Source organism: Rutilus rutilus (genome assembly GCF_951802725.1).
Source record: "Rutilus rutilus genome assembly, chromosome: 9".
Taxonomy (NCBI): Eukaryota; Metazoa; Chordata; class Actinopteri; order Cypriniformes; family Leuciscidae; genus Rutilus; species Rutilus rutilus.
The window spans coordinates 20,337,596-20,356,226 of NC_140223.1; the positions used below are offsets into that span (position 1 = coordinate 20,337,596).

At 38.9% G+C, this 18,631-nt stretch overlaps 1 protein-coding gene across 1 annotated transcript in view; it reads right to left on the bottom strand.

The window, feature by feature from the left end:
• The window catches only part of pafah1b1a (platelet-activating factor acetylhydrolase 1b, regulatory subunit 1a), a 39,712-nt gene that overhangs the window by 11,102 nt on the left and 9,979 nt on the right, over positions 1 to 18,631 (bottom strand). The window contains exons 2-5 of the mRNA XM_084419395.1: positions 16,000 to 16,240; positions 2,193 to 2,277; positions 419 to 493; positions 9 to 215 (exon numbers count right to left, since the gene is read on the bottom strand). Coding sequence (XP_084275521.1) covers positions 9 to 215; positions 419 to 493; positions 2,193 to 2,277; positions 16,000 to 16,031 — 399 coding nt within the window. The 5' untranslated portion in view covers positions 16,032 to 16,240. The remainder of the gene's footprint in view (positions 1 to 8; positions 216 to 418; positions 494 to 2,192; positions 2,278 to 15,999; positions 16,241 to 18,631) is intronic.

The window sequence follows — 18,631 nt, forward strand, 5'->3', positions numbered from 1 at the left end:
GACCTCACCTTTATTGTTGCGTCCTCTGAGGCAGAGACTATGACACTGAAAACAGGATGGAAAATGACTCTGGTGACAGGACTCCTGTGGCCACTCAGGGCGTATCTCTCAGGGGGACGGGGGATCCATTCTTTGGGGTCTCGCTTCTGTGCAATTGGCCCACCTAAAGTAATCTCCTCTTTTGCCTCATTCAGTTTTGATTCTAATTCCATGACCTAGCAGAAAGCACAATGTGTAAGACTCATCATTACACACATCAAATTAAATGAATGGTGACATTTTGGAATACAGTTTCTGTACTTGAAACACAGCGTTTCTAAACCCAGACTTTTGCCATTTCAGAGCATGAATAGTCAATGAGTCAAGGCTGCCTCCATGGTTCTTAATAGGATTTGCATTAAATATGAAAGGCACAAACCTTTTTCTGTAATCTGATGACTGATGTCCATTTCTTTTCCAAAAGACCTGCATACTTTTTATCCAATTCCTCATTCTGGTGACAAAAGATGACAAACTTTACACCTTAGCACACCACACTGCATTAAAGAAATACAAGAATTACTTACAGCCTTAAGCAAAAAGGGAGGCATACACCTATCACCCCAGTGGCAAATGTAAATTCCCTCTAAATCCCTTCACATGGGTTAATCTCTGGCAGACAACGAGAGCTTACCAAGATTACAATTACACAAACACTGCACTGTGAAAAAATTTACTTTAGGGTGCCTGGCACCAACTAGACCTTTCTGTAAGTCACATTTAGCTTTCAATTTGAGACATGAATCCCATTAGCATTCTCCGATTAACAAACCAAAACAAATAACTACAGTACTAACACTGTCTTTAGGGTGGGCAGTATGACTTACGTTTTATATGTATAAATGATAATAAATTATTAAATATTTAATTTAGATTTAGATTTTTTTTTAGGACCAAGAGCTCCTCTTAAACATACAGAACAGCAATATCAGAGGCTGTTATAGCTTATAACACTTATGATGGTTGGTTTTACTGCTGTGGATCATTACCTTCATTCACAATTCCACTTAATTCAAGACTAATTCTTATTCAGTCGAATTCTGAAGTATGAAAATCCAACAAGAGTAACTGTGTAAACCCTGACATTTGACATTTTTATGGATGTGTTTTTAAATAGGCAAGCTGAACAGTCTCAGTCGGTGACCAATATGAAGGTTCTGTTTGCTGAAAGAAGAGTACACATGGTTTTGCTTCACTAGACTGCTCTCTAACCATCAAAAATGCAAAAGCATAAGACAGCTCCCAGATCTATGGTTGAAAAAAAAGAAAGAAAAAAGGATGTGGCAGACAAAGAGAGGAGGCACTTTCGGAGTAATATTAGAGGTGTCCAGCAGAACAGGTGCCGTTTCTGTGATGAGAAGTGGAGTGTGAGGGGTCGTGTCATGCGTCTGAGGGAGAGGGGCATTTAAAGCCTCTGCAGAGGTCTGATCCACCATCTGCCTGGACCCTCTGCCACGTGTGGCGGCCAATGGCTAAATACCAACCCCATCAGCCGTGCCAGCCTCTAATCACTCCTGTCTGACAGTCCATCAGCTCCCTCCAGCCCTCAGAGAGCCACTCTTCATCTACAGTTATGCCTAAAGTCTCAAACCCCTGCCACCTCTTAGAAAATCTTAACAGCTGGAAGGATCGATGATGAGATCTCTTCTGCTAAATGAATCCACGTTAATAGCATTCTGGTTAATTAAAGAGAGCTTTTAGCACCATAGACCACCTTTCGGTCGACAAATCTGATCAATAATTCATCCTCTTTCTTCCCTGTGCAAAGAAAATAAACAGTTTATCTTCTGTTCAACCAGGAGTGTTTTTAAACAGGAGCTTCTGTGTGTGCAAAGGGCTCTCACATTTCCAGACGGCATATTACACAGAGCCGTTTTCTGCTGAATTTCAGTAATTATCCTGGTCTATCCTGGGATAATGGAGAGACACTATTCAGTATGTCCCTTTATCAGTGTGAACCATCACTTAGACAACAGGGAGCATCGGGTTTTACACATCTGCCACACATCATAATTATCTCTGCACTGCCTTAATTCAGCACGTGCGCTGTCAGTCACAACCTCATACAGAGGCGCCAATTAAAAGGGGAATTCTTCAAATGAAGAAATATTGGTTTGACTGAGGTTTAAATGGAGGGGGGTTCCCACACTTACCATGTCTAATTCTGCCTCCTTTTTGAAAACTGAATATGCCTCTTCATATCCGTTGGAACGAAGGTAATCAGCTATCGCTCGGTTTCTGAAAAACAAAGAAAGCCTAATTAGTTCTCTTGATAACCAGGCTTTGTGATTGAGGATTAAGAAAAGAGCTGTGGTAAGAGCTTTTAACACAACTGAAAGAACATGCGAGCACATATTCAGACAGTGGTATGTTGGAATTTCGTTATGAGAGACAAAACAACTGCTCATGGAAAACTCCTTAAGCTTTAATGGTGAATCAAGTTTGATAGAGTGTGTGGGGAAAAACACATATGCAAATTGCTCAGTACATTTCAGTACTGACCCAAAGATGTGCCCTTAAAATACATTTATGAAGGCAGTATATCTGATTAGCCTTGATAAGTCACCCAAAACAGAAACAGCAAAATCAAAAAAAAAAAAAAAAAAAAAAATTAGTGTACAAATATTTTAGATTGATCTACTTTTAAAGGGTAAGATTTTGCAATATTACCAATAACTAGGGGTGTGACGAGATCTCATGCTACAAGCTCCCTGGTACGCGCAAATTAGTCTGCATAAAATAGCCTGTCTTCCAATATCAAACCTATCTCTGGACTGCTCTGGTCTCTGTTTGCACTTTGAATATTGAGAGAGTACTTTGATTATGGTTGCACTTGCACAGAATTTTTTTTTTGTTATTTACACTGTTTTTATTTCTATGTTTGTGGAAAGGAGTTCAATTAGGAAGTCACACACAGCCTCAGAAGTTCTGGAAGCTCATAATTTATGTACAGTAAGGTCTGAAGAGACCATGAAATCATACAGGAGAAAAGCCAGTCAGTTGAGTTTGTGAAATTAAACAGTTGAAATTAAATTAAGATTAATAAATGCTTTAGAAGTATTTCTAATTGTCAGTTTATGTTAACTAAATGTTAAATTATGGACCCTTATTGTAAAGTCTGACTGAACAATAAAGAATCAGAAGGATTTGGTGCGGTGATGAACACCATAGCGAAAACAAACATCTGAATGGCTGTTTGAAACATTTAAATGCTGTAATAGCGCAGCTGCTTTGTTTAGTCTGTGTTTAAAATCTGCTCCAGTCGTTGGAAACCGCCTGTAAGTGTGTTCAGTTAATTCGTAGAATGTTTCAGCTAGTCGTTAAGTGTGTCCCCGGCATTAATGACTAGCTGAAACATTCTATTACCCAAATTACCAAACAATAGAGTTTTCCCTGTGGTATTGAAAATGGTATCGGAAAGCGATATATTTTTTTAAGGTATCGTATAGAAGTTGGAAATTCCAATATCATGACAACACTACGCCACATATTGATAGCAGCTCCCTGATGCCTGCAAATCATATACAACATCTCGATCCCCACCACCAATTTTTTTAGACATTATATTTGAATGTATATTATTATACATTAAAACAATCCTTTAAAAGATAAAAGAAAATGTGTGCACATTCAAATAGAATACACATGCTTTTTACTTTAATAGGGAAAGAATATGTCAGTTATTAGAAGGAAGCCTCCACCTCTTCTTTCAACACATTCTGAGCTGCTGAGGAGTCAGCAAGACTGTGGTGAGCGGAAGATATTCACTGATAGTAGTGATAGTGAAGACAAAGAAGGCTGTCAGAGACGCCACTCTGCTGTCCAAACTCTTCCTGGCATTGTGATGCCAGAAGGATCCACAGCCCAATATGGAAATGCTGTTTCAGCAAGACAGCCACATTGTGCACATATTCTCTTAAATCAAGATCAAAATCAAGATAGACAAGAATTATAATATCTATAGACCAGACAACAAAGAGTCTAACAGCACACAGGCAGAGGAAAAACTCATGGTTAGAGATAAATAATATGATTATATAGCCTATATACACTGTGTGAACTATTTGGTGTATTGGCCAGCTCACTAAGGAGCACACAATGAAGTGACAGAGCACTAGCATCAAATCTACTGACAGTGAGGGTGCTCTGATTAAAGTCAAGGTTAGCATGAGGTTATCTCTCATGTGACAGACGGCAGGAATGAACTACACTGCTTAATGCTGAAGGGAACAATTGTGTGTGTGTGTGTGTGTGTGTGTGTGTGTGTGTGTGTGTGTGTGTGTGTGTGTGTGTGTGTGTGTGTGTGTGTGTGTGTGTGTGTGTGTGTGTCTCTACTCTGCTTTGAGTTGGACATGCTCAACAGATACCTTTCCTAGAGACACAGCTCAACAACAATGCTTCTTTGTGAGTCAAATAGAGCCGTTTAGCAAAACAAAACTGTGATGATTATGGCCATGTACATTCTGGAAAGGTTTGGGAGTAACAACCACAGTTAAATGCAGGAGTGAAAGCCCTGAATTCTGTGACTCATTCTGTGTGTATATTGTATACATTAGTCAATTACGCATGTGCAAAACGCTGCCATCGCAAAGCTTTAAGCAAGAAACACAGATGACAGCAGTTCAAAATAAATGTATTGAAAACCAATTATGAAACCATCTGATAAATTTCATTAATTACTTGTCCAGTCTATGTGCAGTTCACAAAAACATAACTAGCATTATATTTTGGATTTCAATTAAATAAGGTACATTTTAGTTCACAAAATAATGGAATTTATGTCATCATTTACTCACCCTCATCAGTCATTCCAAAATTATGACTTACATTCTTCTGTGGAACACAAAAGATTGATATTTTGAGAAATGTCTCAGTGATTTTTGACTACCATAGAATTGGAAGTTAATGGGGTGTTGCTTCTTGCTTGGTTCTCAGTGTTATTCAAAGTATCATCTTTTGTGTTTCGCAGATTAAAAAAAGAAAAAAGTATGCAGTTTTGGAACGAATGAGGATGAGCATCCCTATTAGGGATGAGTCAAGATTTTCAAATATTCGATTAGTTGATTTAATAATAGAATATCGAATAGGTTGTGGCGTAGGGCTGTCACTTTTGTGAAAAAATCCTGTTAGATTTGAGACATAAGTGTTCATTGAATCAATTGTAAAATCGATTTTCCATATCTAAAGATGTTTCCATTTAAAATGCCAAATATGGGCAAATCCACGGACAACTAACAGGCATTAGGACGAACGTAAAGAGGGCGCTTGAGACGTGCACAAGTCAGCAAATATTCCTGATGATTTATTGGCGTGAAGTTTCGTGCACATTCTCAAAAAACAATAAGCAGAGTGGACTGCCATTACATCAATGAAAAACATTACTGCAGGCTTCAACATGGCTGCGTTTACGACTAGAAATGTCAAACAAATTTCGCCTACGTAGGCGATTGTCTGCACACCAGCAGAATTCACAGTTTTGTTGTAAAAAGAGACATTATGCACAGTTTGTCAAAAAAAACAAAAAAACATACAAGTCGCATTCGACTAGGCCTATAAGTCGCATTTATTTAGAAATGTATTTCACAAAAAAAAAAACCTTGTACGGATGGGACAGTTCTCCATTACGGACGTGAGCGCTCTGAAAGCGGCACTAAAACACTGCTTTAAAACTTTCACAGAGACCTCAAACAGAAAGCACAAAGCCTGTCTTTAAATTTAATTTAGTTTTGTATTAATTGTATCTTCATTTTGATCAATGTTTCATCAACTAATTATCTGGATTTAATAAATAAGTAAATATAGTAGAAAAAATTTAATCAGTACACGGAGGCACCGGCGCGTGAACCTGGAGCTCGTCTCATAAATGAACCAAAACTCAGCGTATAAGGTAGCCTACTTGCATCACAGACCTGAGACATGTATAGAAAGCTTGAAATGTCTACTTTTAAACAGAACAATTCAAAACGAAAGAAAACAGACTGTTCTCTGCTTATGTCATCCATATGAAATGTGCATTATTCTCAGGCGCATTCACTACTGCAAAGATCGCGAGTCAGCATCATCTTCACCTTCACACGTCAAATACACAGGAATGATTATCGGCCTGTTCACATCGGCCCTATTTTGACATCGGAACGATGCCGATGTGTAAAAAAAAAAAAGACCATATCGGCCGATATTATATCGCCGGCCGACATATCGTGCACCACTAACTCAGGGATTTCAGAATAACTAAAACAACATTTAAGATGCTGTGCAATGAAACTGATCCACTGGTTAGTCCAGTTATCCAATCACATCCTCTGTTGAGGAAAAGTCACATGAGTTTTTTCATCAAGAGATTTCATATTCGGTAAATGTGATTCCATCATAGTTTTTGTGCATGTCTTCGTATCGGATAATTAATAAAAAAATAAATGTATCCACCTCAATTGTAATAAGTTCTGTGCATTTTTAGAATAAGTTTTTATGCGATAGGCCAAGCTTTTACATTCACTTGATCGCACCACAGTTCCAGCCCAACCAAACTCAAAATCACCTCCTACAGGTTCGGTACTCCGGTGCACTCCCGGGTCCGCATGACAGCTTTCACATTACCAATTTTGAACTAAACTGCCAGTGTAAAAGCAAGCACCCTTACGGTGCATTCACACCGCCGCTGGCGACAGTGCCAAAGTGGCCGGAAGTCATTCATTTTCAATGTGAGTCGGCGGCGAGAGCGGCGCGGCATGTCTTGGACAACGAGAGCGGCGAGAAGAGTTGAAGTCAGGTCAACTTTATGGCAATGAGCTATGACGCGGTTCGGCGGCATCCAATCAGAATGTAGAAGTCCGCTTGAGAGGATTCCAGAGAACGCAATAAAATAATTCGATCTACGACAGAGCATCCCCAAATCTTTCTATGGCATTCTAGGGCAGCGAGAGCGAATTTTGCCGCTCTCGCCGGTGGCGGTGTGAACGCACAGTAAGTCACAATTATCATGGTTTGTCTGGTTGACATGAACACAAGCTTGCTCTCTCAGTGAAGTTTTTGAAAGTATAGCGGGACTCTGTCGCTGTTAGGAAACTCTTATGAATTCATAACATTTACAGACAAGAATATAACTGTAAATGTAAGTTATGCTCTGGAGAAAAACAATCCTGAAAATCATTAAACAGCAAGTGCAATCTGTCAAAACAAATCAAGCAGCCCACGTGAAACTCTGCTTTATGAGCTTTTTTGACATTAAATAAAATGCTTGAATAAAGAAGAGCTACAAAGACAACCATCCTTAACTGCGATTTCTGCCCAAAGTCACTTTGATCACATACAAAGTAAAGACTTTATTAAATCTGTTCAGTATATCATTAAGATGGCCACAAGATGAAATTTCAATGTTACATCATGCATGATGTGGAAACAGACAAGTACCAAAGATTAGTGTTGGCAGGCATAAGTAAACAAGCAAGCATTAACAACAACAAATTACTTTAAAATAATTCCCATAATAGTCCTCAAACACCTGCCCAACCGCTTTTGAATAAATGTCATTAAAACCCTAGATCTCTAATCCAGATGAATAGGTCAATAACAGCAAGCCACAAGAGATTTTTTTGGTGATACTGCTATCTGCACAGTCGCAACACAAATAAAAATTGGAAATAGTACTGAAAACGGCAAAGAAAAGAAAACATCTGTGAACAAACAAATGAGTGCTCAAAGCTCTGGGCTGGTATCCATGGAAACCAAGAAGCGAAGTGGTGAAGAACCTGAGTGGGCAGAGATGCAGAAGACAAGGAACAAAAGATAATCTTCATTTAGAGAGGGCTTCCTCAAACTAACCAAAGAACTGTCTCAAAACATGCAGAACTGCCTCTCTAGGCAGCATTTTTGACTGGTGCATACAGCCCTATGATTTCCAAGATCTGGAAAATGTGGACGGAATCACGGATTTCAGTCATAAAAAAGGAATTCACTGTATAATAAATTTGGATGATGCATTATACATGTTTTTTTAGCATCTGCCATCTTACTATGAGGACACTCCACATGAACTTCAACCTCATAACCCCTTCACACAAGCGCATCTCAAGGGCGTTGGGGTTTGTAGTGTGTTGTAGTAGAAATTTCGGCAGCTAAAAATGCCATTTTCTATAAAACCGGTAAAATGATGCTACCCTCTCGTTCACTGTTCTGCTCGCATGCTCTGATAGGGGTGGGAAAAAAAATCGATATTGCAATATATTGTTGTGCTCTCTGTCGCAATAAATAATCGATACACTAACGCCCAATATCGATATTTTATTACAACACAAAATGATTAATTTACCCGTTGTCAGTGTCACTGTCACTACCCAATATCTACCATTCTGTTTGCGGGGGGCGCTGTTCGAGTAAATAGGGGTAAAGTGGCGCAAACAGCGGCCGTGAAGAACACAAGTTAACTAACAACAACAGAATTGCAGAAAAAAAGAGAAGCGAGAAGAATGGCGGAAAACAATAAACAAGTAATAAAAACTCAGTGAGTGTTTTAGCGCAATTTTCTCACGTCATGGGATCACAACACTAAGAGATAGTAAATCTTTTCCTGGATTTTTTTTGTGCGTTCCCGAGATTAGACCTTCCTTAACATACTGCCGAAAACCCGAAGTCTCTAGGTGGTCTGGTTGAGGAGTAGATAGAAGCGCAAGATTGGTGCGCACAGACAGAACAGAAATCATGAGTTAACAATCGCAATTTTGTCCGGTGGAAAATTGCGCTAAAAACTAATCAAAGACCCACCCGCTAGTTTCCACTCTAAAGGGTTTTACGAGACAGTCGACGGAAAGGCACTGGATAAAGACTATGCAATCTGCAAGAACTGCTTTGCAAAGATAAAATATAACAGCAACACTACGAATCTGCAAATGCACCTTGTTCGCTACTGACGTTTCAGCATTATGGTTTACACATGTTAATGTTCATGTTGTTTTGTAATGTTCATGCACTTTTATCTGTCTAGATGTACAGTGTTTACATTTAAGACCAGGAGGCAGTGAGTTATTATGCAAATGCATATTTCTTTGCACAATGTTGGAAATGTTGGCATTAATAAATGCATAAAATTTCCTTATTCCTTCTTTTTCTTTTCAGTCACATATATCGTGATATATCGTTGATGAAATTTCTTCCAATATATTGAATATCGTAGATATCGCGAATCGTGATATTATCATATCGTGGACCACATATCGCCACAGAATTGAATCGTGAGGTACCTGTATCGTCCCACCCCTATGCTCTGATAATAATAATTTTCTAGGACTACCCCCTTATTTGGATAATTGGTCAAAATAGATCTGTTAAAACTGATTCTTCTACCATTTTCTACCATGTTAGTGTTACTTTCAATAAAAGTGTGGTTATTTTATTTTATTGGCTTGTATTTTTTAAAGTTCAGAATCATTAAAAATATTGAATTTAATAAAAAAAACTAATATTAATATACAAAAAAAAAAAAAAAAAAAAAAAATAAGAAATAATTATGAAAAAGTAATTTTTGCTGAAAGTTTCAGTTTTCAGCAAATGCGTCCAGAATTATTGGGTTTTGCCCAGAATTTTCATTTCGGTGCATCTCTGGTTGCGTTCTCCTGTATTTTGTTGTTGTTGTACCAACTAGGGCTGTCATTAATGATTCTTTTGGTAATCGAGTAATCTGTCAATTATTTTGATAATAAAAACAGACCTAAACAAAAGACCCAAACCTTTAAAATAACTTAAAATACATTTAACAACGAGGCTATAATATTTGGTTTAAATAAAGTATCAAAAGTAAGTAATCATATGGTTTTATAGAACAACACTGTTGAAATACATAATATAAACAATCATCTTATGTACATTATGCATTATAACAAATGTCTGCAGAGGGCGCCAATGGCCTTGTCTTGTTACACTTTACAGCAGATCAAATCCTTGTTTAATACTGGCCAAATTACATTTAATTCAAATTTTTACTTAATCTTTATTATTTGGCGACTTCTTTACGATAGAAATGCTACAGCCACTGTAGAATATGTGGACATCACATGCAAAATCAGAGCGAGGGTTTAAACTCATTTTGAATTCGCAACAAACAGTCTGCATATTTTGTAACATATTAACGTATTCTCCTGTGTTGGCGCAGGTTTATAAATGCTTTACCTTACAAATTTGATGAAATGGCGCACACTGCGTTCCCAAACGAAAGTTATATGCAACCCAAACTCTCAGCATATGCGCATGTAAATGATAACAGTTTGTGTGGAGCAGCATTTACTGTGAACGGATCCGCTCCGTGTTACTCGACACAGGTAAATTGCAATTCAGGAATTTTTTTATTGAATACTCTAATTTAATCGAGGAATCGTGACAGCTCTAGTTGTTCCATCTCTTTAGTTCCTTTTTTTACTGTGAAACAACAACCTGGGCCAGTGTAGCCCCATTGTGGAACAACTGATTAGTGCAAAACGAATCCAATGCGCATGTGCGACGTATACGCATATAAAAAAATATATATACATACGGTACACACACTATTCAGGTGACGAAATTTGTGTTGTCCAAACACACTTGGACCCTCGCATACACGTTTATACATAAAAAAAATTTAAAAAATAAAACATTTCATAACATTTCATTTCATGAATTCAATTGATTAGGCATCATTTTGATTATTAAAATTCAATTAAATCATTCATTCAAAATAGAATCCAGAAGAATTCACAATAAAACAGGGAATTTGGATACTAATTTCACAATATATATCTTATAGCTAATTTACTGATGCATTTGATCTGTAGTAGTATGTTCAGGACCATATGACTGAATCTGCAGCACAAGAGCAAGTCCTCATCAAACGTCAAATCTCAGGCAGGGCGGTGGCAGAATACATGTGCATGTAAAGTGAGTGAGGAGAGGAGCTGCAGGAGAAGAGATGAGCAGCATTACCTCATTCTTTTTGGAGGAGAGTCATCTCGCTCGAACATCATTTCCGCTAAGTGCTTGCTTCCGGATCCACATCACCACTGCCAGCAAGACAGCATCCCGTACCCCTCCCACATCGACTCCACAAACCCAGTGCATCTCTCCTCAGTAAACAAACAAGTCTTATCAGACTCAGATGATCCCCTGTGGGTATATCTTGTCTGGCTGCCTCTGGGCGTTTGGATTTGCTTTGCTTATTATCCAGCTGCCATCATGTATCAGAACATGGCATCACAGGACTGCAGAATGAGTCCCTTTGCAGGCTTTGAAAGTTGGTAACCTTTGTACAAACCCTGTACATAAAAAACAACATGGCCGACAGAAAGTGGCTTTCATCAAAGCCAGCACTCTCACTTTGTGGCTCTATCCAGGGATTCTACGGGAGCATTATTATTCCCTGATAAAAGGCTCCTAAACAGAGGTTGCTGCAAGTCTGATGAGTAAGCACACAAAATGTGTTCTTGAAGCATCCAAGTAGACTGTACACTGGTTTCCAGTAAGAACCAGTTAGACAAAGCTTTTCAATAAATGTCAGACCATAACAAAAAAGCTCTCAAATCGGATGACACTAAAACTAGAAAACCCCAAGAAATAATGCAGGAACCACAGCATATCTAACATTCTGACCTTATCAGTTCTCAAAAAGCCTCGTTAATTTAATCTACACTACATGTCAGTGAATAGGTCAAACAATGCCTGTAATATGAACAGGGAGCTAAAAAAAAAAAAGAGCATGTAATAATGAAATCATGATATAGACACACATGAAGCAGATATTGGTGCATTGGTAAAAAATTAGGGTATTGTTCAAACCAAAGAAATTGTATTATGTAGCCTAATTATAACAATGCATTATGTATATGTAGTGTTGAATTACAGTAAACACTATATTGCTTACAACACAATATTGCTTACAATTAGGGATCTTAAAAAAAAATTTAAAAAAAAAAAGTTACTAATGATTTATGATTTTAGTTTGAGATCAAAAATTGATTCCCTGCAGAACTGCCACAGACATGGATTGGAGAAAGGACCTGAACCATATCTAGGCACCACCAGAATATTATACACAAGCTGATAAAAATGGTGACTGCCATTTAAACTGAAACTGAAACCCTATACTCAGAAAACGTGACACGAAAAAGCCCCCAAAAAATGAATGAAACATACAGACAGTCTTATTTTAGTGATATGATGATGAATGTGGGTTAATTGCAAACGCTCCATGTTCTGGCAGTTCAGAGACGGCAGACCTTGAGCTAGAGTGTGTAAAGGGCACATGCAATTGGATGTGTGTGTGCGCACAGCATGGGAGTGTTGAGCCAGCTGTCTCACATACACATGCACAGTGTTAATGAGATTTGGGCTGCTCCGCAGAGGCCACGCCCCTTAAGACGACTAGCAGAGTGGGGTCTTAGCACTAATGCTGTGTTTTTGTTTACAATCATTTGAATAAGTCCTGAGCCATGACACAATCTCACGAATGCACACACACACAAGCAGGCAGGAGCAGAGGGATTTCCACACTATCGGGAGGAAGCTTTAGATTACGCATTCACCTTCCCTCGCCACAATGAAGGAGTGGCGGTTGGCATAATAATCTCTGACTGCATGTGGCACTAATGCATGTATTATGTGTGTAAAGCTTTGCTCAGCTCCTCCTCAGGAATCTCTTAATCATAAACAACTACACTACCAGAAAATTGCAATTCAAACACCCCCTGCCTGAATCTTTTCTTAGGCATTTCAATAACCCCATTTCAGCCATATACAATAACATAATGAATCTCAATCTGAAGTCTAGACTGACTCTAGAGGTGCTGACGTAGCATCTAAGTCGATGGGTGAAGCTCTTAAGAGCAGCAGAAGGGCCATCACCTCCTCCGTGTGCCAGTCTGCAGATTAAATCCATACTGGTGATGGGATTCCTGCTGATTGGCTGGCGGCAGCTTCATCAGAGCTCGCCAGGGGCTGGCAAAGAGGCTATGCTTTAGAATGAGGTGGTCTCCAGAGCCCAGGCCTGCACACACCTGCCACACCTACAGCACAACACAACACGAAACCTACTGCTGTCACAATGAAACTTCACAACCACGCACACAATTTATTTAAATCATTTATTTTGACCATGTGTAAAAGTATGTTTCATTCACATTGTTTGAAACCCTGCTAAGCTGAATATATTTAAATACACTAACAACAAAAATGATTATTTTTACTATTATTTTTTTTATTTTTTATTGAAACAATATAAAAACCCTATTTTTATTATCATTATTTTTGTTGTTTTATATTAATTTCAAACGTAGACAGATGCTGAACCTTACGTGCTAGATTTCAGTGCTGAGGTGATTTTGAAGGTTAAGAAGGATTACTATTTAGAGTAGATCAGCTACGAATAATTTCACAATTAACTTGCAAATCTGTTTAATTAGAATAAAATCCCAAAGCCAAAAGGTAAGAAGGTAAGATCTAATAACAAGATACAAGGAACACAACCAAATACAGACAGCCTGGAGCAAGATGAGAGCACATTTTATCTCAACCGCAGAGTCAACAGCAATATTTAGCTCCTATAGGAAGACCTGACGTATGAGCTCACACTGAGAGAGTTAAACACTCGCTCCAGGAGAGAAAAGACTCCTGAGACAATGGAGAAAAAGCAAACCTTCCATCAAAAATACCCACATCTCACATGTGTCTACAGAGCAGTGTGCTGTGTTTATTTTTAAAACAAACCCTCACAGGCTTCAATCTGCCAAGCGTTCAATGCACAGACACAATGTGCTCTTGTATGAGTGACTCCATTATGTCTTTGTAACTATATATAGCAATTTTAAGATGTTGTGCAACCGTATGACCAAGATAAACATCACCAGGAATCCTGACACAGTTTTCTTAATGCTTTATAATTCTTAATTTTTTTATGCTGCAGTCCGTAACCTTTTTGGGTTAAAAATGATCCAAAATAAATGTTTGAGCAAGTACATAACCAGCCAGTGTTCAAAACTATCTGCTTGCCGTAGCTCGATTCCAAACGGTAAGCTTGTAATAATGTTTTTAATTCCAGTGGTACTGGTGGATTTCCGCGGGAAATTCGACCATGTCTTTGAGTCATTACGTCACATCTGTACACGTAAAGAAGGTGTCTCAACTGGAGATTCAGCCGTTGTAAAATGCAAAAGACTTCAGAAAAAAAAAGACTACAGAAAACTACAGAAAAAAAAGAGACTGCAACCGGCCCATGCGAAAACAGGGATAATTATCGGAAGGGCATTAAATGTAGTCATGCAATGCTGATGTTGTTAACATTAACAATTTGAGAACAAAGTATAATTTGCACGGTTTGACGTGATATAAGAGATCGTTAGATTTAATCAGCGCAATTTACTGCGATGTTTTTTTCCCTTAGTTGGTCAGAACAAAAGTGGCTGTTACTTGTTCAGACGACATTAACTGGTGAAAATTCTTATGTTGGTCATACTTCCAAAAAGTAGAATCTGTGATTGCGAATGACAGTATCCACACCACCGGCGACTGACAGCCGCACATTCTCCTCAAAACATTGGATTCATCCGCGCTGTGCCGTGCCGAGGCACAACCCACGTAAAGTTGATAATTCCGCGAATAACTGCAATAGCAGATTTCGAACAGAGATGGCGACAAAGAGGAAAAACTATGGACTGCAGCTTTATATGAACAAGCAAATCTATTTAAAATGAATATAATATATAAAATTTACAAGAAAAACCTAGACAGGCATGAAGGAAAAAAAACAACAAAAAAAAAAAACGTAATGAAATCAAATATAAAAAGTGTGCCAAGGAGAACAATTCTTACAACAGACTTCACTATGTTCTCCAGAAAATATTTTTAAATAGTTTAAGTATAATTTCTGTATGGCAAGCCGCTGTGCTTTATGTATTGAGAAAAGCCTGAATAAAGAGGAAAAATGTTGAGACAGGCAGTCAGTTTGTCTATGCCTCCATTTCCCCTCTGCTTTTGTCAAATGAATCCAGCAGTAAGTAATGCATCAAGACGCCCCCTGGTATTCTTTCAGTATTCACAAAAACTGTCCAGCTTGCTCCATTTGCTACCAGTCTAAAAGCACTTTTCACATATAAGCTAGAGGTCTATGCAGGGTGGGAAGTTAACAACCTTTCTGCAGTTTTGTCATTTTTCTTTTTATCCCAACATTAAACTTCTAACAGAATATCGTTTCAAACATATTTCGAACTTCTTTTTACCTAGAAGCGAAGAACGAAAAAGAACTTTGCAGTGAGTATATCAGGGCCTTAACCGTGACCCTCTAAATCAACAGCCAAACACAGAGAGAAAATCTGTATGCATCACATTTTTGTTAGGATAACAAATGATAAGCTCCTGCAATCAATATCTTCATTAGGTTGTTCATTGAAAGCCAGGCTACAGCCTGTGCTATGGAGGAGGGGTAAACAGCTTTACATATTCAACTTATTTTAATCTCTCCCTCATTACCTCATACCAATGATTAAAGCTCTTATCTGTCCAACTCATGCACGTTCGAAGGTTAATTACACCGTGTGTGAGACCTCAGGACAGATTTATCCTCATATAACTGCAAGACAACTCAATAACCAGACCAACAGTCCTTTTTCAGATTAAAGCAGCACGTGGCCTCAATGTATCTAAAACATTTCTCACAGTGGTTAAAAGCTCTCACAAGCCTATTACAATGATCTCCATCCTGTTGAGACACAAAAGGATTGTTTATATCCAGGCTTTGTCTGTAGTCATCTTCTCATTGATTCCTCATGACAGTGAACCAGTGATCTTTTCAACTGTCAAACTCCCTGATAAATCCGTACTGTCCTTCACTGTTATCAAAGTTGAATGAGGTACGAGCACTCAAAGATGAGGTCAATCACACATTCATAAACGCATTTTCAATTGTGTGCTATCACAGTGGTGTGATTGAGAAGAGATCAGAGAACTTACAGTTCGTCACGTTGCCTCTGTGACAGCACCATGGTGGCGGTGGGGACGGGGCGGGGATGGGGGTCAGGTGTAGAGTGTGCAGCAACTGCTGTCTCCTTGGCAGGAGATCAGAGAGAGGACGCCGGGTCCGGCTCGCAGGGTGGTCAGCAGCTCACCCCAAACACTTCTCCTTAAAGATGGTCTCCAGGAACACCACGCATTGACAGCCTGCAGGCATCTACCAACCAGACAGTCCTTGCATCTGTGAAAAAAAAAAAAAAAAAAAGACACATTTGTTATTCACAATAACAGGACAGAATCAGAATGCAAATAAGTGCAGTCCAGATGCGCAGTGGTCATACAGGCTTAAGGCAACAGTGGAAATTCACTACTGACCCTGTTCCTCTGAAAGTAGCTTTGGGGGCTAACACACATTTCATATCAGGTGTTCCATCTGCTCTATTTCCCCCTGCACGCATCTCATTCTAGCCTGCATTCAGTCCACCCTATCGGCTGCCATGTGGAGCGTTTTGTTACGGACTCCTGCTGCCCCTGTCAGGAGCTCTGAACACGTGTAAAAGGGACCGCTGACCCAGATTTTAACATCAACCTACTTCTGCACTCCAGTGAGATACACAGTTTGACAGCAACAAGAAGGCCTCTGATTTTCTCTCAGCTAAAAGAGAGATCACTGTGCAGTATGGATGGCAAAAGTACTGCTACTTTACACCAATACAAGGCCAATTACAGTACTAAAGCCAAATGCACAGTATAAGCCTGAAGATCACAACAGCTGGTCATCCACAGTCAATAGGGTTGGGTATAGAGATGAAATGGTATGAAAATTTCATATCACGATTATAATGACCTAAATTATCACGATTATCAATGTTATCACAGTTTTGTTAAAATGAGATGAAAATGTAAAAAAATAACTGATATAGCCCTAAACACTGAAAACTTACGTTTTATATTTGAAAAATCAACAAACGACAAAAAAAATTAGCAGCTCTATGCACTTCTTTTAAGCATAAACTTTTTTTGTCATCAAAATGTATATAATGAGCAAGTATATCATCCATTTTCCAAACCCTGTTTTTGTCTTATCCTGAATCACTACGGTACGCCTGTAATAAGTGTTTATATTAGGACTATTTTAGACTGGTAAGGTAACCTGGTACCTGCGTGACTCGTCATAGACAAACAGAGAAAAGTAGCTCTGACTACAATGTTCTTCCACAAAACGCATGCAGATTTGTTTAACCGCTAGAGCGCCAAAATTTACATACGGCAGCTTTAAATTATATGACCGTTGTCAATAGCAACGCATTATAACAGCACACATCCATGTCTCTTGTATCACGGTGGACACACTTTCTTGTTTTATTCATACGCAACTTGCCATCTTGCATCTCAGTTTTTGATTGTCTTGAAAATGAAATCAGAGGACTTTAGTATTAATACTACTGGGCAATTCCAGCGTTATGGATGTGACATTTGAACTCATAATGACAGCTGAAATGTCTCAGTAAAAATAAACTTCTTAGGCCCCATCCACACTACTGCATTTTCGTTTAGAAACGGAGACCTTTTGCTACGTTTGCACCTCCCGTCCAGACTAAAACGGCAAAAACGAAGACCTAAAACGGAGAAGTTTAGAAACGCTGCCGACCCCGTTTTGCGTTTTGAATCTCCGAAGGGCGTTTCAGTGAAGACGGGTCAAAACGGAGGACTTTAGAAACGATGACGCAGAGGCTCACGCTCGGCTCTATGATTGGGTGTCATCAGTCATGGCGTATCCTTCCCTGATTCGTCAGCCACCCATCACATGATCTGTCCCGGGAAGAAAACATACAAAAACTGCCTGAACTAGGGGGGCCTTACACTATCTCTGTGTCCGTAGGCGCACAGTGAGAGCACAGGCACCAACAGTCCGCCCAGTCCGGCAGGTCCACAGCAGCCGCCTCCTATTCCTCCATCAGCCTCAGCTGCTCTTCGCTATATTGCGGCTCGTAAAGGTAGCTACGGACATCTGATTTGAGCATCAGACTTTCTAAATCCTCTTCTTCCATATCATATTGAGTACCTTCCACCATTGTCGTAACTTCACATCTGGCTCCACAGTGCCTGTTAGCTTAGCTTCCAAACAAGATGGCGGATATTGCTTTTAGTTTCTGCAAGTGAAGTCCCACCCACTGATCTGTAAATGGTCTGTAGCAGGAGTGGGTCCCACCCCCTGGAAAAATGAGGAACAAGTGTTTGTAGTCTCAACCCCTCTACAAAGATATGGGACTTCCTGCTTAGAATGACAAAATTATGATTTTTACATCATTATAAGCAGGAATCGCAACACTGAAATCCGTATTTCTCCCGACTCAGGGGAAAATGAGGGAATAATGCACGACCATTCAAAAAAACATGACTGGGTTTCTAATGATACAAAGCTTAATGCAAATGGGTGAAGTGCCCTTTAACGATATGAGTAATTTTATTTTACGATAACAATATATTTTATGATTTTTTTTAATTTATTTATTTTTATTATTAGGGTTGCACGATAATGGTTAAATCCCCACAAATTCTGTGTTGTGCATTTTCTGGTAATCAAATAAAGGCATAAAACACTGATTTAATTTCTCTTTTAATCATAATT